The sequence below is a fragment of the Patiria miniata genome, unplaced genomic scaffold, assembly GCF_015706575.1.
Source record: "Patiria miniata isolate m_02_andy unplaced genomic scaffold, ASM1570657v1 HiC_scaffold_5, whole genome shotgun sequence".
In the NCBI taxonomy this organism is placed as follows: domain Eukaryota; kingdom Metazoa; phylum Echinodermata; class Asteroidea; order Valvatida; family Asterinidae; genus Patiria; species Patiria miniata.
The window spans coordinates 19,715,014-19,741,623 of NW_024037072.1; the positions used below are offsets into that span (position 1 = coordinate 19,715,014).

Here is a 26,610-nt window from a genome sequence, read left to right on the forward strand (position 1 = left end):
TTGATCATTTTACAAACCGTTACTCTTCCAATTTATGCATGGAACTGCTTGCAGGGGCCATTCACAACAAAGCCTGTAGATTCCCAACTTATCTTCAGATGACTGTGCAATTTTAAGAATGTACAGTTAACTGCACAATTTTATTCTATTCTTATAAATAATCTTTATTGAATAGAGTGACGTCACAAAAGTAGTTTACGCAGTGCCCAACCATATGTGTGGATATCACGACTACAGTGACCGTGCAGAGGAAAAGTGTTTCCCATTTAGTTGACCGCTAGGTTCACACGCAACCAGTTGGCCGGGCTTGTGGCAGGGGTTGCTGGAAGGACCTGTTGAACTTCCTTTGCCATAAGCTGTTGCGATAATTCTGTTGGGACATAAACATCGTCTTAGGAGCTAAGATGGCTCGTGTTGTGGTATGGTTCACGGTTCTCTCCTTAATGCTGATGGCCGCTCACGGGCAGCAGCAGGGCATACTGAACAAGTTGAGAGAGTCTCGTCAAGATGGTGCGCCTCAGGCTTGGAAAAAGCTGAGGATTTCATCGCCTCAAGGTGGGTGGAATTATGAAGATGAATCTCTCTTCTTACGGATTATGAGGTATAAGTGAAACCACAGACAAATTCGCCGTTTTTAATACCCCTGCAACATGTGACCCTCCAGCACAGAACTAGTCGGAAGTTGCACAGTCATTACTACAGCCTGTAAATTGTACTTGTAGTACATCGTACAGGCAAAAAATTAAATTAAAAAAAAAATCGTATTTAAGTGTCAGAAGCTTGAATAATGGATATACTCTATTTCACTTTCAAGGACGTTTATCTGTAAGTTTCCTACCGTAAGTACATCAAAACTTGATTTTTGTGAGGTGCAGCTAATTCCATGACAAATTCGCTTGGAAATATTCAAAAACATCAAAACAACCGAATAGTAGGTATTTTCATATTCCTATAATTGTATGTATCGGTGGAAAGCTTGATATTCAATGTCCTTTGATCCCAAAAGCCCTCTTTTCAAATATTGGTTCGCGTGACTGGTTTAGTGCTGGAGGGTCACATAAGAATCTAGAGCTCGGTTGTACTTTTATTCTCGGCTTCTGAGAACGATTTTTTTTTTGGAAGAGCTTTATCTTGGGCGGGGCGCAAATTATTCTTTTCCAAACGCGATCCGACAATATCGAAAGGGGGTGCTCTCTCATTCTGCATGTCCAGGGCTTTAGAGAATAAGTGGTCTAACAAGAAATAATAGTTTCACCGACGGTTGGCAGCTGATTCGTGGACTGGTTCAATGGCAGTAGTCCTGATTTCTAATCAGGTGATCCGAGTTCGAATCCCAGCGAGAGTTTTACACTTCTTCGCATTTTACCTTTAGAATAAATGGGGAAGGAACATTTCTTACAAGACGAAAAGCCTAACTTGGGTTTGTGTTTTGGAGAACAGGGCATTACATAATATGCATTTAATACACCAATCAGAGAAGGGAAATAGATGTCGTTTGGACAAAAAAAATCGCGGACGGGGCAGGATTTAGTTGGTCTGAAAATTTCGAAGTTGCGCACTATTCTTTAGGCCAGCTCCAGACGCGCGGGACAGTCAGCTCGGTGAAAGTTGAATAAATGTTAATAAGTCAACGGAAGACGTTTTGGAAAGAATGTTGCATCCTGACGCCATATTTTTCATCACATGTTATCTCAATGATGGCCAGTCATTGCAAAAATGTTGAAAAGACATGAATCTGGGACTGAGGCACATTTCGTATTTTGTTAGAAAATACTTTGAAAATGCACTCGAGTCTCCATTGACGTTGTACACAACCAAAGAAGTGGCGTCAGGATACTACATTCTTTCCCATGATAATTCCCTGATGTCCATAACGACCAGCATTTTTACATCGTTTCCCAGCTTCCATGAACACAAGGTCCCGGTGTAACAATAGTTCCTATAAAATATACACACCCCCAATTCCGTCCATTTCTTAAAAATTACAGCAGTAAATGTTGTATAATTACCTTTAATTAAATATCGACTGACTTGTCTCATGAATTTATATCTTGTTTGGATGCATGACAAACTGCAGACAATCCTAAATATCTGGAAATGTAATTTTAATTGAATGTAAATATTCTTGGTTCTGAAGATTTTCTCTGAAAATGATTGCCTTAATTGACAGTTAATTATTGGGGGGGGGGGGTTGTTACTTCCATACAACACCTAATTATTTCGTTGGTATGAGCACTTCGAAGTTTGCGCGCTTGTCCTTAGACCAACTCCAGACTGAGACCTTGAGTGAAAAAAGAAAACATGCAAAACAAAATCAGGCCATCCTCATCACCCTTTAGCCAACAAAATGCTCCAAAATGTTCACGAGGCAAAGACAAGCTCCCCAGTATTTCACCAGCCACTAAGTTTTGAGGTTAAGGGCCCTGGAAAATGTTGGACCCTAGACACTCTGTGGTGCGATCTGAGGCAATTTCTGACCACCTTAACCACTTTTGTTTTAGCAAAAGATCATCTTTTAAACATAATTTTCGAGTTTGGAGTCATTGAATCAGCTATTCTAAGCCATAGAATCATTATGTAGGCTACAATAAAAAAGTGTGTGTGTGTGTGTGTGGGGAGGGGGGGGGGGGGGTCGGGGGGGGGGGGGTGGGGTGGGGGGGGGTGGGGACACAAACGATATGATATCCACCACTTCAAGAAGTTTGTCTGTGTGTGCGTGTGTGTGTGTGTGTGGGGGGGGGGGGGGGGGACTTGCCCCCATTCCCCACCGATTGACGCCCATGGGAGCTTAATATAGAGCTATAATGACGAAATCCTGTTTCGCGATAAAAAGGTTGTGCATGATTGTTTCCCACTGTTTTCTCGAGAAGTGCAATATCCAACTGGGTTGAAAATTCAACAGGCTAGGTTTTGAACATTCTTCTGTTGATTTTGAGTAGTGTTATTATTGGAAACAGCAAAATGCATGAACAGCAAATGATATATGCCGTGCATTTATGCGTTGTTTAGGCTGTGCAGTTGGTGACAGCTATTCTATGACGATTGTAATCGTAGTTTCCTTAACATTTTCAATTCCTACCGTGCGAGGAGCAAAATTATTGTAAAACTTGTATTTCTCATTGTCGACAGCGTACCAATATTCTGCAGGTTTGAATAGGTTCCACATTTCCACCCGCCATTTTTTTTTTTTTACCTTTTCTTGTACGATTGTTTGGTTCGTTATACGAAAATTGAAATGGGTCTTTCAAGATCAACCTTTAGAGTATAGATTCATTGTCATACACGGGGTCAGACGAAGTATGGGATCGCCGTCATAAAGAGTTCATGGAGGGGAACAAATAACAAAATACATGTGGACTCAATGGAACTCCTTCACTAGTAAAAAGGAGAACAGTTGGGCCGTTGGAAATATCACTCCAGGGTTCCAAAATAAATATTTGTTGAAACTAGGAGCCATTGAAGAGATTAGCCCTGGCCCGGTGGCCTTTGCAGGACTGTCGTCACACAGTCCTGCACAAACGAAAATGAAAATAAATTACCAGAAAGCACTGAGAGATCGCAAACCTCCGCCAAGGCTAAACAATTCCCCGCCAAAAATGAACTACCCGCGTAAATGGCGAAGGATCCTTTAAAAAAAATCCTGGATCCCGACCCAGATCCGGATCACTTCCAAAATATAATCGATTTGCACTTGAACCAAGAACCACCCCTTAATTCCCCCCCCCAGCAAATCCATCCATAACTGTTTGAGTTTTCTTGTTAACAGAGAAACCAACCAACCAACTAACCAAATCTGATGAAAACATAATATAACCTCCTTAATTGGCGGAGGTAATAAATCAAACGGGAAATTGTCCGCCTCGCGTTATTACTTTTGAGGCCGCCAATCATTTTCTCAATACATGTATAGACCAAACTATGGTAGGCCCAACAATGCAAAAATGAACAATAATAATTATTAATGATTACAAAAATATGATTGGAATATATTATTTGGCCACAGAATTTTTTTGGGGATGGAGGGAACTATTTTGACGTTGGTGGCGCCATTACACCCCTTTTATACTATAACCACGATCAAATATATATACATGTATAACCACGGTCAAATATATATACATGTATAACCACGGTCAAATAAAAAAAAAAAATGACCCCCGCCAAAAAAATGACAACCCCCCCCCCCATCCCTTATGATAACATGTTTGGTCCTAAATCAAGTCTTCATGCGAGAGACGAAAGTGGATTCTTTTCATTATCATGTTATCACTATAGTATTCTACGAACTTTTAGTCAGTCTGCAGAATCAACGGAATAAACTATTGTGCAATCTGGGCCTCCTTACCATTAGTCTTTGTAATAGACCACGGCGAGTAATTATCGGGGACCAGGCCCCAAGCCAGTTTTAAACATACTTGTTTAATACCAGCCAAGCACATACTGTACCTTTCGGTCAAAGAGTCAAAACAATGCCGTGGTCTATTACGCGTGAACAGATTTGCTGATTAATTACGCAAGACCCCGCCTCTTGACCTACTAGATTTTGACCAATCAGCGTGGGCGCTATCCATAGGCCTATCGGGTCTTCGGTCATTCACCCGTTGCGCGTCATAGACATGGATAAAAAAAAAAATTGTCACGGCGTGCGCGCTCTGAATCATGTTACGCGCTCCCGGCTATTACAAAACACTGTATTCGAATTGACCAATCACAGTTTGAGTACTGATTTGGGAATGAAATGACGTCACGATTTAGTAAAGTCGAATCCGATTGGCTGGCGCGCGGCTTGCATAAATTTGCATGTCAGGAGATATCGGACGTTCTCCAGGATTTGGTTCCGTGGATAACGATGATACTCAGACTATCTTACTATAGGCTAGCCAAACATTTTGCGGGATGGGGCAGTGGGGGGTGTTACCCCCATAACGCCTAAATGAATGGCATGAATCCAGCGCGTTGTCCAGGGAGTATACAGCACGGTTTGAAGGGAAGTAGTGGGAATTACTGGTCCCTCGGTGTAGGTCAGCTTGACTACCTCCCGACGCCAAGCGGAGGGAGGTAGTCAAGCAGACCTACACCGAGGGACCAGTAATTCCAAATATTTTCCAGAAATAAACCATGCTGTATTTGTTTTACTACACCTCACTGTCTTTTTAGTAGCCTCACTGTCTTTTTAGTAGCCTCATTGCCTTGTCCGTAACGGCCTTCGTTTGCTGCTCAGCACATTTCAAGTTCTTCATCACATAGTCTGGTGCCAACACTCTTTAATGTGTCTTTACTGCAGTAGTAAGAAGGTTTACAACAACAGACTGGTTCCGTAAAGATTACATGCTATAGACTGCATGTCTACGAGGTGGGTTCCAGAGGGAATTTTTGGTGCTACCAGAAAAAACGACCGCACGGCAGCGAGCTGGATACTCACCGGGATGACGTCACGTGGGCGCGTATTATTTTTACTTCTCGGACGCACGGCGGAATCGGCCAATGACGCGCTCTAATTTGATCATGAATATTTATGAGGTGTAGTAAAAGCCATTCTGATTCAATTGAAAAGAATTTTATGTGCGCTTTGGGGCCAGCTGTACAAGTTGGTATTTCGTTAAGAACAGAAATCCGCTATACTCCTGTGTATAAATTATTGAAAGAGTTGTGTTTCTCCCTCTTTTTCTTCAAGGAGTTGCACCCCGGACGCCCCTGAAAGCTTTCCAATTAGTCACAAATGACGTCATCACAGGCCGAAGATGGAAGGGCCTACCCAGAGAATTCACACAAGCCAAGAATTCGATGCAGGACAAGGATACCTACCAAATGGTCTACGTTGAGCAAGAGCGTCCTCAATCCTTCCGTCAGGATCCAAAGAACAGTTTTCTGGTTTCAAATGAGATCGGACATGATTTCAAGCAAGCATCCCAAGTCCGAATCACTGGACCTGACTCCGGAGCAAATCTGCCCGATAACGCGCTGGAGCAAACTCGAGTTGGCGGATCTGAACCGGAGCTCAGTAACGAAGTGGTAAATCACATTCGACATGAGGATCCCGGGACTGGCCATACTGATGCAGTGGTTTCTGACCACACTCAGGATGAAAAATCTGGCCCTGATCTTGGTAATGGCCCCCTCAAGGATGATGGATCCGGGTCGGGCCTCGGTGATACTCCAGTTTCTGACCTCTATAGGGATGATGGATCCGGGTCTGGCCTTGGTAATGCACTAGTCTCTGACCTCTATAAGGATCAAGGATCCGGATCTGGCCTCGGTAATGTACTAGTTTCTGACCTCTATAAGGATGAGGGATCTGGGTCAGGCATTGGTAATGCGCTAGTCTCTGACCTCTATAAGGATCAAGGATCCGGGTCTGGCCTCAGTAATGCACTAGTATCTGACCGCTATGAGGATAAGGGATCTGGGTCGGGCCTTGGTAATTCACTGGTTTCTGATCCCTATAAGGGTCAGGGATCCGGATCTGGCCTCGGTAATGCACTAGTTTCTGACCTCTATAAGGATGAGGGATCTGGGTCGGGCCTTGGTAATTCACTGGTTTCTGATCCCTATAAGGGTCAGGGATCCGGATCTGGCCTAGGTAATACACTAATTTCTGACCTCTATAAGGATGAGGGATCTGGGTCGGGCCTTGGTAATTCACTGGTTTCTGACCCCTATAAGGGTCAGGGATCCGGATCTGGCCTTGGTAAGGCACTAGTTTCTGACCTCTATAAGGATCAGGGATCCGGGTCTGGCCTCGGTAATGCACTAGTTTCTGACCTCTATAAGGATGAGGGATCTGGGTCGGGCGTTGGTAATTCACTGGTTTCTGACCCCTATAAGGGTCAGGGATCCGGATCTGGCCTCGGTAATGCACTAGTTTCTGACCTCTATAAGGATGAGGGATCTGGGTCGGGCCTTGGTAATTCACTGGTTTCTGACCCCTATAAGGGTCAGGGATCCGGATCTGGCCTCGGTAATGCACTGGTTTCTGACCACTATAAGGATGAGGGATCTGGGTCGGGCCTCGGTAATTCACTGGTTTCTGACCCCTATAAGGATCAGGGATCCGGATCTTTCCTCGGTAAGGTACTAGTTTCTGACCACTATAAGGATGAGGGATCTGGGTCGGGCCTTGGTAATTCACTGGTTTCTGACCCCTATAAGGGTCAGGGATCCGGATCTGGCCTAGGTAATGCACTAATTTCTGACCTCTATAAGGATGAGGGATCTGGGTCGGGCCTTGGTAATTCACTGGTTTCTGACCCCTATAAGGGTCAGGGATCCGGATCTGGCCTTGGTAAGGCACTAGTTTCTGACCTCTATAAGGATCAGGGATCCGGGTCTGGCCTCGGTAATGCACTAGTTTCTGCCCTCTATAAGGATGAGGGATCTGGGTCGGGCGTTGGTAATTCACTGGTTTCTGACCCCTATAAGGGTCAGGGATCCGGATCTGGCCTCGGTAATGCACTAGTTTCTGACCTCTATAAGGATGAGGGATCTGGGTCGGGCCTTGGTAATTCACTGGTTTCTGACCCCTATAAGGGTCAGGGATCCGGATCTGGCCTCGGTAATGCACTGGTTTCTGACCACTATAAGGATGAGGGATCTGGGTCGGGCCTCGGTAATTCACTGGTTTCTGACCCCCATAAGGATCAGGGATCCGGATCTTTCCTCGGTAAGGTACTAGTTTCTGACCACTATAAGGATGAGGGATCTGGGTCGGGCCTTGGTAATTCACTGGTTTCTGACCCCTATAAGAATCAGGGATCCGGATCTGGCCTTGGTAAGGCACTAGTTTCTGACCTCTATAAGGATCAGGGATCCGGGTCTGGCCTCGTTAATGCACTAGTTTCTGACCTCTATAAGGATGAGGGATCTGGGTCGGGCCTTGGTAATTCACTAGTTCCTGACCTCTATAAGGATCAGGGATCCGGTTCTGGCCTCGGTAATGCACTAGTTTCTGACCCCTATAAGGATCAAGGATCCGGGTCTGGCCTCGGTAATGCACTAGTTCCTGACCTCTTTGAGGATGAGGAATCTGGGTCGGGCCTTGGTAATTCACTGGTTTCTGATCCCTATAAGGATCAGGGATCCGGATCTGGCCTTGGTAATGCTCTGGGTCCTGACCACTATAACTCTGATGGATCTGGCTTTGGCCTGAGTAATACTGTGGTGTCTGACCACGATCAGGTTGATGGATCTGGATCAGGCTTCGGCAATTAAGAGATCTCCGAGTATAGTCGAGTTGATGGAAATGAACAAGAAAACAAAAGATGTGTTTTCCTATTTTATGAAAGTTTCCTGTTTGGTGGAGGTTACTTAATATTTTTCACTTTCTTTCAGTCTTCTAAAGAAATCTATCCAATGAAGTACTTGTATCTAAAAGATGAAAGGTAGAATAGTAAGTCACTGAGTATAAATTACTGCAGCTGTATTATTTGTGTTTTCCTAATAATGCCATAATTAATAAAAAAGAACGTTCTCCAATAGTTTTACTTTGTAACTTCTCTACAGGCATGCGCCTACTTCGCCGTTTAATGGTTAATTGTCCGATTTTGGCGGCAGATTTTATGCACTCTATATACTGTATGTTAATAATATCGAAGGAACACTTTTTGCGGGTCATGGAACACCCACCTCTATCTTTTATAATAGTTTATATTTTCGATTAATACATTTTTTTTATATGACTTTATTTATAGTTTATTGAGAAATTAGTTCTTCAGATAAGATTTTTCTTTAACGATGGGAGAAGCAGCTTTTTTAAGTTTCGAATGTTCGACTTGACATGAAATTAGATGACTTTTATTGGTACGCAGTTTGCTACCAAAACCATTCTTTTTGGTTGGCAATTTTAATAGCCATACTTTCGGGAAACGTTGAATTTATATTATTTTTTTGAGGGTCAACGCTTGTTGTTTTTGGTTGCTCACACGATTTCCAATAACAGTGTCACGTGCGACTGCCTGTCTTTGGAGAACCAGTGTGAAGATCAATTGCAATTAAACTTGTCATTTCCTTATTTCGGATGTAAAATCTAGTATATCATAATAATAATAATAACAGGTTCTTATATAGCGCTTTTAACTAAGATCAAAGCGCTTTACATTATTATTACCCCCTAATCATTGTCCGATTTTGGCGGCAGATTTTATGCACTCTATATACTGTATGTTAATAATATCGAAGGAACACTTTTTGCGGGTCATGGAACACCCACCTCTATCTTTTATAATAGTTTATATTTTCGATTAATACATTTTTTTTATATGACTTCATTTATAGTTTATTGAGAAATTTGTTCTTCAGATAAGATTTTTCTTTAACGATTTTAAATTTTAATTGCCATACTTTCGGGAAACGTTGAATTTATATATTTGTTGAGGGTCAAAGCTTGTTGTTTTTAGTTGCTCACACAATTTCCAATAACAGTGTCACGTGCGATTGCCTGTCTTTGGAGAACCAGTGTGAAGATCAATTGCAATTAAACTTGTCATTGCCTTATTTCGGATGAAAAATCTAGTATATCATAGCAACGTCAGCGCTTTTTACCTGGATGGGATTTTTTTTTTAACACTTTTGTTCATTTCTTGACAGCCCCTGCGTACATTTTAGATTGTATCCTTAAACTTCGTGTCTAAAGATCTAACCATTCAATTAAATTAAACATATTCGTCACAAATGACAAAACTGGAACAAATCACTACAAATTTGCAACAAAAAACAGGTACCTTCCCACAGAAAATCGTATAATCAGCGCTACTGATAGATTACCAGTCCTTTCAAGTAACATCATTTCTGAAACGGAGGAAAACTGGTCACAGAATGTTGAAAGACCGATGAAAATCCCAAAGGCGAAAAAAAGTCCGGGAAGAATTTCATACCTGGGTGTCATTAATTTTTCCCTGCAGTGACCTATTAGCCATCAGAAAGCGATTACATGTCATAAAAAAACCACAAAATTTAGCAGGAAAAATATTGAAGTATTTTCTGAGAAAGAATTTTTTTCGGTCCAGTGCAGTCTCATAAAATTTGTGCAAATGATGTCCAGGTATGGAACTTTTTCCAAAAAGCCTACAGTAAGATGTCATTAAATAGCTTAAAACTTAAAACGGTCTTTAACACTGTTGTGACATAAGTTTGGTGTTACTCAGACCGGTTTGACGCAGACTTCAGAAATTCTAAACAGTGTGCAATTCCAATGGTCATTCCAATATGTCTGGTTTTTCAGAGAGAGAGAAAAAAAAAGAATTTTCACTTCGGAGGATTTTTGAGTCGTATAAAGATAATTTAGTGTCGTGAAATATCCTTGTATATCATACTGATTTGTTCTCACTTCTATAAGCAGTTAATTTTATGTTCTTTATAGAGGGCTTGCTTTATGTCTTGAAGTATTTAAAAATAGAAACTTTATTAATTAACATTCTTTGTTTTTGTTTTTTTGCTTGAATTATAAAAAAAAGTTATATAGCAGAAGGTGAAGTCCCGTGTGTTTTGTGATATGCTGTTTTACAACGAATGTACTTACTAGAAGGCAATTCAACTGAGGATTTCTTTTTACGACTGTGTTTGCATAGTGTATCTGTATGAAGAAAATGAACAATTAGATACGGCTGTTAAAGGTGTACTTTCGTGTGGAGATGGCATATGAAGTTGTTTTTTCCCTTAAATACCGCATTTCAAAAGTCTGTCACAGGAAGTCTACATAATGTCCTTCATTTAAGAAGACAACGTTTAACCAGTGTTTGTTACATCTGACATGGTGGCCATTTTGTTTTTGGCTTAAAGCAGGGTGGATCAAAAAACAAACCCGAGATATTATTGCTAATTGAAACAGAAGTAGGGCACATGTGAATCAAAGGGAGATATCCTCTGTTACGGTTGAATCTCCTCTTTAAGATGACACCCTGGTCGTGTCTTTACATTCACGGTCGACTGAGCAGTGACCAATTTTATGAAAGGGTCTATTAAGAGAATTGCGCCCGGCCATTTTTCATGGTGAAATCTCTTTTTTTCCCCCACTTGCCTTGATTGGCAACCATTAGGCTTTTTGTGACAAATGACACCACATAAACCACAATTAAAAAGTGGCGCAATTCTCTAAATAGACCCTTTCATAAAATTGGTCACTGCTCAGGGTTTCATTTTAAAGAGGAGATTTAACCCTAAAAGAGGATATCTCCCTTTGATTCACATGTGCCCTACTTCTGTTCCAATCAGCAATAATATCTCGGTTTCGTTTTTTTCTTATCCACCCTGTATAACCTATTATGATGTATTTGCAGTGAATTAACCATGGAATATTATGATCCAAATCTATTGTCACACTGGCACAGGATAATACTATATACTAAACAAGAGACAGTTTACTGTGGAAAATCGGGTCCTACACCAATACTGAACAGACATTAAAAAAAAAACCAAGGCTGGAGTCGAGACTAGTGCTGTAATGGCCCGATTTTTATGAGGCCCAAAATTTTGTACCCGGAAAAAATCTTTCGCGCAAAACTTTTCAGCATAAAATTGCCAATTTCCAAGAGTATGGTTGGGTGCGCTTTTACAGTGCTGTTGCCCGAGTACTCCAGTTCTCGGTGTATGCCTATATTGAGGGGCAATTGTCTCGCTCCAATGTGAACTGGGCCCTGGGGCAGTGCGTGTTTAGTTATCACGTAGACGTTCCGTGATCGTGGTACAATTGGATTGTTCATGCACTATGCACTCTACCCTCATAAAGCTAGTTTCGTGTATAGGCAAAATCGTTTTTTTTTCATGCTGTCAACAAGTACATCCATCAGCATCAACAGTTTCGCCGTAATTATTGGTGTGGGTAAATCAGTTTTGCACTTTCTTCAATTTCAAAAGAGGATTGTCAATTTTAATGAAATTCATTGGTATCAACTTGCTCTTTTTTTTCTTCATTTTATTTGCCAGCGATTTTTTTTTTTTTTTTTTTTTTTTTTTTTTTTTTTACAAACGCTTGGTTCGCGGAAGAAAAGCGTTTAAGATCGAGCCCATCTATTTGTATTCCCCTGGTACTGATAGTTGAAATCACGATAGTTTTGCATTTTCCATTATTTGCTCTCTTCAGTTTGGGGTCAAGGATGTTTTCTTTGGTAGTTACTTTTTTGGTATTTCGGACATTAGAAGGGGAAGTATAACCTAGCCTATAACCTATCACAAATCGCGAATACTGACGTCAATATTCACCACCCCAAAAAAATTCACGTCTCGCCCTCCGGTCACAAATATTGACGTCACTATTCGCATCAAAAAAAATTCTTGTCGTGAATATTGACATCAATGTTCGCGATGTCCCTTCAAGGCCACCATATGGAACTGAGAGAATGAAATACCAATCCGAATGGGGGCGCGGTAACCATTAACCAAGGCATTTTCGGGTATAACTAGACATGAATTTAAGCTAATCGACGCAAGTTTACATTTTGCTACAGCTCAAAACTAACATATTAAAAAAAATGATACTTCATATGTAAGAAAAAGTAATCAATAAATGCATCAATAAACGGAATTGTTCTGGTGTTTATACACTAAAAAAATGTCTTCACGTGTAGCACTCTCATATTTGCTGTATTATATGGCCTATAAATCTACGCTTCACAACATTATAAAGTTTGATAAATAATTTGCTCTTGTGAGTACAATGTAATGAAACAGAAACGTTCATGACAATAATAAATGTTTTTTTAAATAGATAAAATAGTGGATTTTATTGCAAACATTTAAAAATGGAACTTTCAAAATAGCATGAAATAGGCCTATCCTAATTGATTGTAAGTTAATAATGGCATTAAGAATCCTGTGATATCATTATGCTAAAAATTTCTGGTGATGGTAAGGACCAAACCATCACGCTGTCAACCAGGGGCGGTGGACCCGGGGAGGGGGGGGGGCAGGGGCACTTGCCCCGAGATTTACGCAAGTGCGCCTCTTGTGGACATATAAGTGCCCCCTCGAGATGAAAATAAAACTGGCCCTAAAAATTTCGGATAATTTGTTTTCAGTAATAATTTCCCAAATTGGTATAGAGAGTTCTGATATGAACGGGGAATATGAAAACCAAGCCCCCAAACCCACAAGTGCGCCCTGAAAATGGGCACATAATGTATAGTTTGCATAATGGCCGGTTTTGAAGAGCGCCCCCATTATGAATATGGTACCCCCCCCCACCACCACCACCACGATTTGATTTTATGGAGGCCAAGTGTCATGTCCCGTGAAAAAAAAAACATGTCGACATTTCAGCACGGATGTGCCAACAAAACCGTGACTACGACCAGTACAAGCTGTACAGAAAGTCATGTAGGGTTGAAAGTCCGTAGGGATTTACCAATGGAAACGGACAATAGTAATTATTGTTTGGATATACGCTTTAGGCCTACGTCGCTTTCTGCAGTGATTAACGGAATGGGCTACACGTACATTTCGTGTGCACTTACAAAACATAGAGTACTGAAAACAAACGAATTTTTAAGAAATCGATTAACAAATACCATGGGTCAATTTACCATAATACAGGATATTCCACGGGTAAACAAGTCAAAGCTTGATTAAAAGGCCACGTTTTCTGACCACGAGGGCCATTCTTGTGCGCACGAGAAATCACGTCACAAACCGCGCGCGCCGCATTTGATCCACCGCATGGCCATCGGCGCGGCAGTCTCGCCCGAGTCTTCCCCCGTCGCGTCTGGCCACTCGAGACGCTTCCTCCACACGGACCACTTCCCGTGATCTTCGGAGTGGCATGCCCTAACATCTCCCACACATACATCTCGATCGTCACCATTTACTTTTTTCCAATTAAAGATGACAACGTCGGAAGCGGAAACGTCCATTGTCATCAAACTTTGGTAAAATTTATTGCGCAGTGTAGAAAGTTTACCAATGAAATGGGAGTGTGGTTAGGCCTATAGAAACAGTACACGTTTCGGTTGGGATCGCTGTCAAAGTACATGTTTCCGAAAGTTCAATGTCCAATCTTCAGACGTATAGTCACAGACAGTCACAGACTGTAGTCCAGATATCACTGCTTCAGCATGGGATTGGAGCAGATTTGTACTAGACTCTATGCTTGACAGCAATATGGAGGTTTTTTGTATAATTTAATAACAACCTTGACCAAGTTATATCTACGGTCCAAGCCGACAATGACGTATTCGGGTCATTTTCCGAGACCTTTCGAGACCGTTTATTTTTATCAATTATTTGACCTTTCAAGGGGCAATGACAATCTTATAGATGAAAAAACTGTCAAGAAGACCCATTTTATGGGATGCAGCCACAATGTACACCCTATAGTTGCATCTCCTCTTTTCAACACAGAAACTTTGTTTTCCAAGACCACTCACATGATATCTAGTCATTCGTAATGCACAGTATCCTGCGTATACTTCCGGTTAAAGGTACGGTACGTAGGATCTATTGCTTTTCGTGCCTTTTTTTTCGTTTGAAGTGACAAAGTGGCAAAAACAAATCTTAAGAATGGTACATTACAGCGAAACTAAAGTTTCAGCTCAGTTGATAGGCTTACTATACATTTTTTGAGAAAACAGATTCTCATAACTGGATACCGTTTCGAATGTAAGTAAAAGAGTGTGCCACCAGACAACCGATCTTAAAACCACCTTCAATGTTACTTTTCTTCCAAACGATATAATTTCAGGCGGCACGGGCGTAAATCCGGGGGGGGGGGTATATATTCCCCACACTTTTTGACCGGGGAAGGGCTATTGAATCATCCCCCCCCCCTCACTTTTTCGTGATGAGAAAAAAATGTTGATTTTGAGGTAATTTCTCAACATCCCAACAACCAAAATGTATTCAATAGCACTGAAAAGTTGTGAAACGAAGAACAAAAGCTTTTAACATGCGCCTAATTAATGCCAGTATGTACATAATGATATATACATCTATACCCTGAAGAGCGCCCCTTAGTGTAATGTGGTGTCAGGCCCCCACCCCCATTCATTTCACTTGGTGCTTGATACCAGTCCTATTTAAACCTTGAGCAAGGTCCTTGACATTAACTCGGTAGGCGCTTTTCCGAGTAATTGCAAATGATCCAATATAGGCCTACGTGTCATTGAGACAATTAGTGTTCGCGAAGGACGCATGAAGCGTCCGTGCCCCTGCGGTCGGGATATTGACTTCCTATTATGAATTTCCACTTCCCTTGAAATGTTTCCAGAAGACCATAAATAGGAAGCAATCGACAGTATTCCTCATTCCGATCACACATTATCTTAGCGCACTTGCGTATATACAGTAACTATTCACTACATTGGCAAGCATGAAGTGTCTGTTGTTTGTGCTGAGCTTCGTCGGCGTTAGTTACGCCTCGCAGGGTCATTACGAAGGAGGAACCGTAACATGGAGAGCCGATCCGCTACATCCTCAAAATGTAAGTTTCTCAGGGCGATTGCATTGGTATCATTTCCAGAGAAAAACTCTGTCAGAGGCACCTTAGCCAACACAAGACATGACAAACTTAGTAAAGCTCGTCCAAGAGACAACAATATTCTAGTCAATCGATTCATAATGGCTATTTACTTAGTCTTTACAAGATGGGCCGGATTTCGACCGTTTACGGGGCAACCCGATGCAGTCCTCACCAGCCAAAAACCAGGCTAAATCATAACTTATAGTGCGGTCAGTCATTGAGTCAGTCAATGAGATATGTACAAATAGAGGCCTAAAGGCTGGCCCTCTGGCAACAGCAAAAACGTATTTGTCACTGATACAATTTCTCTGGGAACAATTTCTTTGAACTGTATAGGCGCACAAAATGCTTCATGAAACAGCCGCCACTTTTTAGTCAGCGTATTTAAACGGTTCTAAGCAAGAAAAGGCATGCAAACTAAAATGGTTAAACTTGCTCTCCTGAAGACGGCCAGAGCATACTGACCGGAACGTCGAGTTTATACCTCTGGTTCTTTTCAGAACCATTGTCCTAGTTGAGAAATTATTCGCACATGGTGTTTCCGCAAACCTTTCATTATTTAAACTTGCTCTCCATGCTCCTCAACGATCAATTCGATTTTTTTCTCCTCTACCAATTTTTCAATTTCTATGTTTGTACGGAAAAAAAGTAATATTAATTCTTGCATTTTGGACGTTTGTGACTATCTGGATTGGCTCTTTAAATTTCGGCGTATGAACCCTTAAAATTAGAAAACCAAGGGACTTTCACATCGGACCTGCCTCATTATTCTCCTCGTTCCCCGTTTAGATAAACGTGACGGTCCAGCTAAACTTCAAGCACAGCTACACCAACGGCTACCTGCACGAGCCGTGCACGGACGCGGCGATCCAGCGGAGAGAAGTGCTTAACACGGAGGGGGCCTTCAAGCTTGATGGCGAGAGGGTGACGTGGGCCAAGTATGTCTGCTCGGCCTATGACGAAGTCGATAACTGGAGTATGGGTACCTACACTTTTGCCCATACTTTGAGGCCGGGCCAGACCAGCCTCCAAATCAAGTAAGTCTAATTATATTAACATTGAGGTAATATAGGCCTTCTGGCAGGCAGAAATGCGTTGCCTTGTAAGAAAATTCTGCTAGGATCAAAACGCCATTACAACTGCCTTTCCTGCCTTACAACTGAAGTTTCGAAGATGTATTGTCCATGCTATGTTCCGTTTTGATCTTGATTTCTTTCTTTTTAATTGCAATATCTCCAGCAATGTGTTTTGAATGAAACATCGAACGAAAAAGCACGGTCCTCATTTAAATTATTGGAATAATTACTTCACCAATATCTAATTATGTTAGGCCCGACAATAATTTTTGCCAGACTAATTTCTGCGCCATAATCTAGAATGATATCGGTAATAATACGGACGGGAACCAGTCTTTTTGCAGGGCGAATGTGTACGCAAAAGCAACCCAAGATAAAAAGCCATTACATGTATCCCAGAGGACCGTAGACGCCAGAAATGAAAAAAAATGTAGTTCTTTCGTAGAACTATTAAAAACATAGTATTACAAATATCTAAGTTTAAAATTCGTAAGGTGAGGAAATCGCATGAGATAATAATGGAATGCGCATTTTGTGGCATGAAATCATATTGTCACCTTATGTTTCTTTATCAGTTACGAGGAATGTTGCTGGCTGACGGACATTGCTAACAACGGGAAGCAGGTGAGCGAGGGCCGGGGCTGGAACCTAGCCTCGACGGTCGACATCAGCCCTCGACCCGACAACAACGCCATCAACAACCCGCCCATGGCTGCCGCCATCCCGGTCTTTAAGATGAACAAGGGATGCCAGAGTGCCTTGTATATCCCGGGTGAGTTTACCACATTAGACAAAAAAAGACTTTTATCTTGGAAGGAGCTTCAATGGTATTCTTATTCATCGATTTTTTTTTACCCTTGCTCCTCACATTTGGGGTGCATACAGAAGTGTAACTTTATGATTTGTGAAAAAAGTCGATTATATCTGACATTTTGGGCTATTTATATCACTTTCACATCTAAAACTCAAAACTTCAGAAAACAGCTTTTCAACTTGCCCTCCGAACTAAAGGTATCTCAATCCGCATCTTCTAGAATCATTTTTTTTTTTAAATCCAATGGTGCTAAGAAAAAAAAGGATACATTTCTTGATCACAGATGACTGTTGTGCTCTTTCCTCAATGGCTATTCTTGGTCGGAATTAAACAAAAGAACTTATATCATTTAATGTGTTATCAATATTTCTAATTAGATAGAGTTTCTAATTATCTATAGCTTGGGATAATGACGCAGACATAGTCAAATGTCGCTGGACTGACCCCGACAGAAACGAATGCAACAACCAGGATGGCGACGTGTGCGGTCCCCTGTACGTGGACGCGAAGAGGAGGAAGATTGGGGCGGAGCTTGAACAGGTGGGTGGGAAGAACAAAGGACAAAACAATAAGAAGCAAGAAGAACGAACGAAAAGAAGATTAAGTCTTATACATGAATTGTGCATAAATACAGGGTGAGTCAAAAAACACGAAACCCAAATGTCGGGACTATTGTTTTAGTGAAGTTCTGCATGAAGCACTTTGAAAATCTAGGATATGAAAGCCCAATTCATAAGCTTTCTTTAAGTACAAGAATCATTCAAATCACCGATGTACTTTTTAAGTTACGGAATTTTAAACACAACCACCGTTTTAAAGTTCTGTCCACGGATCACACAAAAGGTGTGCGTTCTTTCAGCAAAACGAAAACAATTCACACACATCCCTATGTGATTTGTTTTCGTTTTGCTGAAAGAATACTTACCTTTTTTTGTGATCCGTGGACATAACTTTAAAACGGTGCTTGCATGTGTTTAAAAGTCCGTAACTTGAAAATTACATAAGTGATTTGAATGATTCTTGTACTAAAACAAAGCTTATGAAGATTTTGAAAGTCCCGATTGATACCATCTTAGGTGGAATAATTTCACAGGGTATTTGGTACCATTCCTATCTTCATTTTGAGAACTATTTTTCTCATTAAATAGATAGGGCCGTTCCCGCGTTTTACCAATGTTCCTAGACGCCTTTAAATTTGCTCCTGAACGATTAATAGTCGACTTCTATGAACTGTATGCCTCCAGTTAATTGGTGATGTGTGAATTCGCACCCTCAGGACACCTGCAAGCTGATATTCCGCTCGAAGAACCCTAAAGGCATCTACGCCATGTCGGTCATGATCGAGGACTTCGCCCCTTCGGACTTGACCACGCCCTTGAGTAAGATCCCATTGCAGTTTCTGGTGTCGGTGGTCCCGCGTAACGGCAAGTGCCGTAAGCCAGTCATGTTGGACGTGCACGGGGCGTGCGTGACGATCCCGGCCGGGCGACCCATGCAGAAATCCATCACAGCTCGGAGCTCTTCCCCGGACTTTCGGTGAGTGAAGTAAAGGACCTTATAAATGTTGCCTTTTGTTTTTTGCAAAACCGACCCCAACATAAGAAGTGAACTTGCCCATTTCCAATCGATTACATTGACAGACAGTCGTCTAGTCATCTGCTTTTCATGCATTTTGTTGTTTGCAATAATAACATCACTCAAAACCCGCAGAAGAATATTCAAAACCTTGAAGTTTCATCTGGATATTACACTTTTTAAGAAAATAGTTAAGAACCATACACAACCTTTTGATCACGAAACACGATTTCGTCTACAGCACTCTTGATTTCCAAAAAATATAATTTTTTTTAAAGAGTACTCTTAATGACAGCAATCAAGACGAAATAATTTCACGGGGTGTTTAGTACCAGTACGATCTTTAATCCAAGTAAGCTTTTGATAACAATTTGGTGGATACTTTTGGGATAAATGCAAATGATCCTATAGGCCTATGCCATTAATTAATATTTTACCACATTAACTCGTGACAATTCTTTCATTTATATCAGTATGCTCCATATTTGAAATAAATAATTATAAATACTCGAATTTCTTAATTCGATTCTTTTAGAGACGGTAGCTATCGTCGACTACAAAACTAGTTTATAATCATTAAAATGCACGTCTCCTTTGGGAAGAAAGAAACCGTTTAAAATATAGCATTTTGTTGATTTTTTTTCATCCTCACAGGATTGAAAGCATCGACACAATAAAGCCCCTCGGCATTACCGTTTCCCCCGTTGCCAAAGTAGAAGGATCCGACACTGACTATTACGTCATGTTGTCTTGGACGCCATCCATTGGTCAGATTGGGCGTCACGTGATCTGTTATAAAGCCGAAGAGGAAGGACGTTTCTACAGTGACATGGCATGTGTTTACATCAATGTTGTCGGTAGGTGAATTTCCAAAAGAATTTATTTTTATGTGTGGTTAAACAAAAATGAAGGAAATGTTGTAGTGTAACTCTGAAATTAACACATAAAAATTATGAGTCCTTTATGAGGAAATAATAATGTAAAACGAGTTGTGAGTCATAATAAAGTGAGTCCTTAAGTACATTATGAGTCATTATTCCGCATTATAAGATGTACAAAAGACCATGATCATGCAATATCATATTGTTCTAACTTTTTATACTATCCTGTATACTAGATTGTCACTCAAACTTTCTGTATTCGTCGGTAAAACCCGAGTTTGTGCAAACGTTTTCAAAATCGCCAATTTTAAGCATTATGGAAATACACCTCGATTATCTATGGAGAACACCAAATCAAATAAAAAGTAAAACTTGTTTTTTATCTTTTTGCAATCCTGAAGTGACGGTCCTTTGTATGTGATGACGTAATTGTTACTTTTTTCCAAAAATTTATTTATTCATTGTGAAATTCATTTAAATCCATTAAACCTAAAAATTGCCAGGTGTGAGCATAGGCAAAACATTCCTCAATTGCGGTATATGGAAGTACACTAGACATATCCAAATCACAACCTGTTGGTCATGCCATTGCAGATCCTGATGTCTACGAACCACTGCATGTGCTAAAGTCGTCGTCTGTCCCCGCAGAAGGTTCGGAAATAACAGATAGGAACTTCCGAATACAATTCAACAAACAGGTATGAGATTCCAATTAGATTCTTTGTTACAGTCAAAACTGTTGTGAAATATTATTTTTAATACATGTCCATCGCTGTGTATTTTGCTGAAACTATAGGACAAGGCGTTAGAGAAATAACTTTTTTTTTCAAAGTTATATACATAGTCAATCTAAACATTAATTTGTGTAGGCTATTAAGATAGTGGATTTTTCTCATTGTTCGTAAACAGAACTTGAATTCCACTTGTTGTCATGTAAATATGTTATATCACATTCTTCCAAATCACAAAATAACAAAATATTACTTCCAAATTACTTTATGTATTGCTTGCTATAAAAACAGGTTTCAAGACCGGACAAGGCAGCTTTTATTTCCATCCTGGACGCCGAAGATGAAGTCATTTTCAGGGCAGACACTTCATCAGAAACGGAAGTCGAGTTGCAGGGAAACATTCTCATGTTCTCTCTTCCGCCGGACGTTATACTGAAGTACGGAAGCGCCTACAGGATACGGGTTGAGGCGCAGGCGGTCAGGCCAACTGAAAGGTGTGGGTCGGCGCCCTCTGTTGACGAATGGAATTTCACATGGATGGGTGAGCCATTAGTTTGTGTGATATTGATAAATTACCATGAATCATAGCTTTCAATTTTTCATTCAGTTTCATAAAAAGGTCGAAATCCTTGATGAGCTTTAGTCATAAAACACTTTGACAAATGACTTTGACAAATTACTTAATTCATCCAGTTTCTTCTCACGTATGCCTCACTATGGAACTCAGGTATCCTGTTTTCCAGTTGATTTTGATATGTAATAATAAAATGTAAACATAATAAAAACATGTTGACAAATATTTATTCACGTAGAATAATGTAGTTGGTGTTTTTCAGTTGTACTTCAGCAGGGTGGAATTCGAAAAAAAAATTGTCCATCAGAGCGCGGGCAGGCAGAACTTAGCATATGAATTTCAAGGGTTTTTAGAATGTGTGGTTGCTTTTCTGTGTGTAATTGATTTCCATAACTAATGATTATCATGAAAGATAACACCTTTCCTTAATTAAATAGTCAATTTTTTTTAATTTCCGAAGGCCGCAAACTCCCCGGTAAACTGGAAGGCCCCGACACAGTTCTTGAGCAGCCCAGCTCGGCAGACTGTCGCAGTAACTTCATGCAAGTGTTTGTCTCCAAGGAACTGGTCGGGGAACTAGACCCCTCCGCCATGCACCTCAACGACCCGACATGCACCGGCAGAGAATACAACGCCACTCATTACGTCATCGGGACGTCGTATAACATGTGCCAAACATCCGTACAGGTGAGGCTTGCGGAAAACAAAATCAGTTTCATTAAAATTGGAAACAAATTAGACTTTCTTGCAGTTGCGTGAGTTTATATCCCAATTTTATCCAAAACAAGTTTTGTTTTCGTTTGAAGATTTAAATTTACATTTGAAGTTGTATTTTTTTGCCGATAGGCAGCCAATGAAGTTGGTCTCGTGTCTTTCGAGAATACGGTCTACATCCCACCTCAACCGTACACCCCAGAGAGCGAGATTACGCGAGATCATTTCATCGAAATACGCATGTCCTGCCGTCTCCATAGCGACAATGTCGGCTACGTGGCCTTTGACCCCAACGTCACCACGATCGTTTACTACGAAGAAGGCTTCGGGAAATTTGACTTCTCGTTGGACATGTACGAAGATGTCTACTACGCCACGCCCATCGATCGCCACGCCCACCCGGTGCCCGTTCAACTCGACCAGCCCGTGTTCTTTGAGGCCCGCATCAACTGCGATCCAGAGAAGCATTGCGACAGTGACGTCATGATGATTGATAGCTGTTGGGCAACGCCCACAACCAACCCTTTCGACGTCACTCGTTTCGTCTTCATAAAGAATGGGTAAAAAAGGATTCTTTTATTGGTCTCATCTCAAATTTCAGTTCAACAACAGTTATTTACAAATAATTCAATAATTTTAACGAAATCAGTATCATGAACAGCTTTTGTGAATTTTGGCATGCACCATTGCAAACAATGACAGAGTCAAAAAATAAAGAGGTTGATTTAGGAATGCCATAACAAGACCGATACCATACAGTGTGAGTAAAAAAGAAAGAAAGGAAACCCTAATGGCAGGACCATTTTCTTAATAAAGTTCTCCACGTAGCACTTTCAAAATCTAGGATATGAAAGCCCAATTAATAACCTTTCTTTTAGTACAAAAATCATTCAAATCACTTATTCCATAACTTTTCAAGTTATGGAATGTTACACACAAACACCGTTTTAAAGTTCTGTCCACGGATCACCAAAAAAGGTGTGTGTTCTTTTGGCAAAAACGAAAACAAGACACACACATCCCTATGTGATTTGTTTTTGCTTTGCTGATAGAACACTTTCCACGTTGCGTTTAAAATTCCGTAACTTAAAGAGTACATAAGTGATTCGAATGATCTTGTACTAAAAGAAAGCTTATTATTTGGGCTATCATATCCTAGATTTTGATATTGCTACATGCAGAACTTCATAAAAAAAATGCCCTGCCATATGGGTTGCCTTTTGTTTTTACTCACCCCGTATATGAGACAGACACTAAAACTAAACGCGCACAGGGCAGACATTAAGGAGTCTCATGATAGACTTTTAGCGCCGCGACTGACTACATGTTCCAATTTTCTACATTCTTTCCCTAAAACTATGACTTGTTTTGAATTTGAAAAGTGGTAATTTAGTAAACGTAACATAGCTGATTAAATATTCTCACATACTCGGCATTTTGTTTGTCTCTAGATGTGCCAAAGATGACACCATACAATTCCTGCCATCGCCTTCAAGTAACATAAAGCGATTCTCCGTTCATTCATTTGCCTTCCTCGATGAACACATCTACAACCCGGTAAGTTTGTCTTATGTTACTGTCTCTCTTTTTTTCTGTTTCAGTAAAAACTTTTCGTATTTTCCCCTTTCATTTCCTGAAACAAACTAAGCTAATTTGTGTTTCTTCGTAAATGCAGGTTTATGTTCACTGCAAAATGAGTAAGTGCAATGCCCAGGGCGTCGAATCAAGCTGTGACGTTAACTGTGAAGAGCCAATGGAATCAGAGGAGTCGGTTGACGTCATCGACGGCGACACCGGCAACAATTTAGTGCGCAGGTCAAGACGTGACGTCAGTGACCAATCTCCCCAGGCAACAGAGCACATAGCAACGAGACGACTAAACCCAGAGGGAAACCTAGGTGTGTATTTCGGATTAATTTTTGTGTTAGTTTTTCGAGGAAAAACGGTATAGAGTATCGTTACGGTATTCCGATGGTTGCAGGTTCAAACCCTGATCCAGTCAATTTTCTTTTTTCAATTTTCTAATTCCAAATCTATTCTAACATTAGGCCCATGATCTTTTAAAGTTTCAAATTTGAATTTTTTCGAAAAAGGGAGCGATTTCCATAACTTTTGGCACTCTTGAATTTTTGACCGCCAAACAGGAGTCAAACTTACGCTGCGTGCAGCCGCAAATTCGGTCAAATAATGATAATTATTCGAGTATTAATTATTCAAGTTTTACTTGGAATCCACAGTAAGTGCGATTCTAGTCCGAAGCTTAAACGATTCGCCTGTTGTTTTTTATGCCAGAAGACTTACTCCCAGTTAGTTCTAAAGAATAAACAAGTCATTTCACCCTTTTTTTAAGAGTGTGTGCAACCTATACAAATTTCGTCCATATTTCTCCCATAGATGCAAATGCAACCGCGGGATTCAACGCCGACGTTGTAGAAATCGCAATGCTTGGAAGCGTCATAGTCCTACTGCTGATGCTCATCTGTGCCCAGCATATGAAACAATACGCGGCTGGAGAGAAGACTACCAGTAGCGCTTAACAGAGTTTAAATGACTTTTAATCTAAATCGGAAATTTTACTAACATTATTTGAATAGTTTAAATATCTCTTTTTCATTATTGTGGGGTAAAGGGATTGGCGAAGTCTTACTTTACTCAAGGAATGTTGCACACCATCCTAAACTCGATGAGTCATTTTGAAATCAGTGATGGGGCTCGTATGATTCAAAAATTCTGCCTTGCAGATCTGCTTGCCTTTGAATTGACTGGTTTGGCGGTACTTTACCAACTCTGTTTGAAGTAGAATTTGTTTTAAAATGAGTAAGTACTTTTAATCTATTAAAACAGGTATTTCTGCCTCAATTATGGAACACTACATTCAAGGAATTTCACTCCAGATGATAATTTAATGAAATGTCGATTAAATGTGGCAACAATGGAATCAAAATTTAAGGAATTTCCAAATTGTTATATTTTGTTAAAATAAAAAAATATCAAATTATAATAAACTTTGTGCAAGAAAGATTGTATCATGTCATGCAATGACTGAAACGTGTGACCTCGCACGTACACAGTCACACTAGAACTGATGGACAATGTGTCCAGTACCAGTCTTGTTCTTCAATAATTATCGTATGTTCGTTAAAAATCCATCTTTTTGGGGTGTTCACTTGTCTTGAAAACTGTGTCGAAAAAATTATGAAAAATTTTGATGGGAAGAGGTTTAGACAACAATTTAGATAAATGGATAAGATAAAGCGGTGGGCTTCTCCATGGGCGTCGCCAGGATTTGTTTCTAGAGGGGGGCAAAGCATATCCCCCCGAGATTCCTGTACTTTTCCCAGCGTATTCTCGATTTATCATTTTTCGAGGAGGGAGGCAGGGACATTTAACACCCCCACCCATTAAATTAACAGCAATATCACTACGCGCCTCTTTTTTTCTTTTTTTTGTTTTGTTTCCCCCTTTTTTGCTTTTCCAGAGGGGGAAAGTGCCCCCCTCCACTGTCCCCCCCCCCCCCTCGCGGCGCCCATGGGCTTCTCCTAAAAGCAAGCTTGTCAAGTGGAGAAGTCCACTTCTTTTTTTTGCCACTACTGCCACTACTGCATAATATTATAATACTTGCCAATGCATATATTACTTGCCACTACTTGCCACCACTGCATAATAATCTACATGTAGTGGAATTTTCGAGGAAAACCTATATAAGAGTCAAGGGGAATTGTGTTGGTAAAAGTTGGGAACCAGACTTTGGGTATGCTGAATTCGATAAACCTGGTTCCCAAGCGAAATTTTGGGTCATTTACCGTCCAATTTGCATAAAACAAAATGGCCACCAAATTGCAAATTTTGGACACATCTCAATATTACTGACACATTGTTGTAAAAAGCCTATGCAAGACCCCCTACACCGGGGGTCCGGTTTTATCATAGACGGTTTTTATTACTCTCCATCACTTTTAATAAACTTCGGTCGGCAGCGACGGCAAGCCCCGAACGTTGCGACAGGATCAAGGTACCAACTTAACTATACCGGTATTTCAAATGACTGCGTCACTTTTAAACACGGATTCAGTTCAAACACGAAAATCTGTACATTTCTTTCTTAAATGACTTTAAATGAAGTTACATATTTTCATAAGAAACTTCTCTTTTGTCAACAGTTATTTTGTTCACCCCCATCCCTCCTTCCTTTCCAAAACATTAACTTGTACTCATAACCAGGGAGGGATTTATTCCGCTATAGCACTCCCCCTACCCCCTCCAAACAACTCCATCATCGATCCACCCTCATTATCCTCCACACACCATAGGCGTAGCAAGCGGGGAGGGGAGGGGGGTGTTTACCCCCCCCCCCCTCTTTTTAAAAAGGAGTGGTGCTCTTTTTTTGCCATCTGCCGTTCCGGGTGCTTTTGTTGTTTAATTTCAAGCTTGTATTGCCCTGAATATATTGTCCGTTTTATCACATTATCACCGTTTTATCACATTAAGCTGAGCCATTTTCTGCAATAACTCTGTGTTCTGGCAAGTAAAAATCGACAAAAGAGGTGTCTTTTCCTTTGTTTTGAGGGTCAGAGAATGGGATTAATGCATTTTCAAAGTAATAATGGTCAGCCTATTCCTAAATATGAAAATTAGCCGCCGCAATTACAGAAAATCATTTGTCTATACCGACTCTTTAAAAACCCTTTAGGCATGAGTAGGCCTACACGTCCAAATTTTGATACATAAGCATATTCTTACTCCTCATATCAAATGTAAAGCTCACAAAATTCTACATTTATAAAAGACAGAGGTAGTACTTAT

The 26,610-nt window shown here is 40.6% G+C and overlaps 2 protein-coding genes across 2 annotated transcripts; both read left to right on the top strand.

The window, feature by feature from the left end:
* The first annotated feature begins 232 nt into the window (after nt 1-232).
* Nucleotides 233-10,491, top strand: LOC119742009 (putative per-hexamer repeat protein 5). The gene is made up of 2 exons (XM_038218016.1): nt 233-555; nt 5,675-10,491. The coding sequence occupies exons 1-2, from the start codon at nt 405-407 to the stop codon at nt 8,206-8,208; spliced, it is 2,685 nt and encodes an 894-aa protein (XP_038073944.1). The 5' UTR covers nt 233-404; the 3' UTR covers nt 8,209-10,491.
* A 4,626-nt stretch (nt 10,492-15,117) lies between these two features.
* LOC119742036 lies at nt 15,118-24,751 on the top strand. The gene is made up of 13 exons (XM_038218053.1): nt 15,118-15,403; nt 16,232-16,479; nt 17,094-17,290; nt 17,733-17,872; nt 18,609-18,868; nt 19,562-19,764; nt 20,383-20,486; nt 20,811-21,060; nt 21,554-21,780; nt 21,940-22,367; nt 23,259-23,364; nt 23,483-23,705; nt 24,202-24,751. Exons 1-13 carry the CDS (start codon nt 15,293-15,295, stop codon nt 24,342-24,344), a joined length of 2,640 nt encoding a protein of 879 aa, XP_038073981.1. The 5' UTR covers nt 15,118-15,292; the 3' UTR covers nt 24,345-24,751.
* Nucleotides 24,752-26,610: the final 1,859 nt, after the last annotated feature.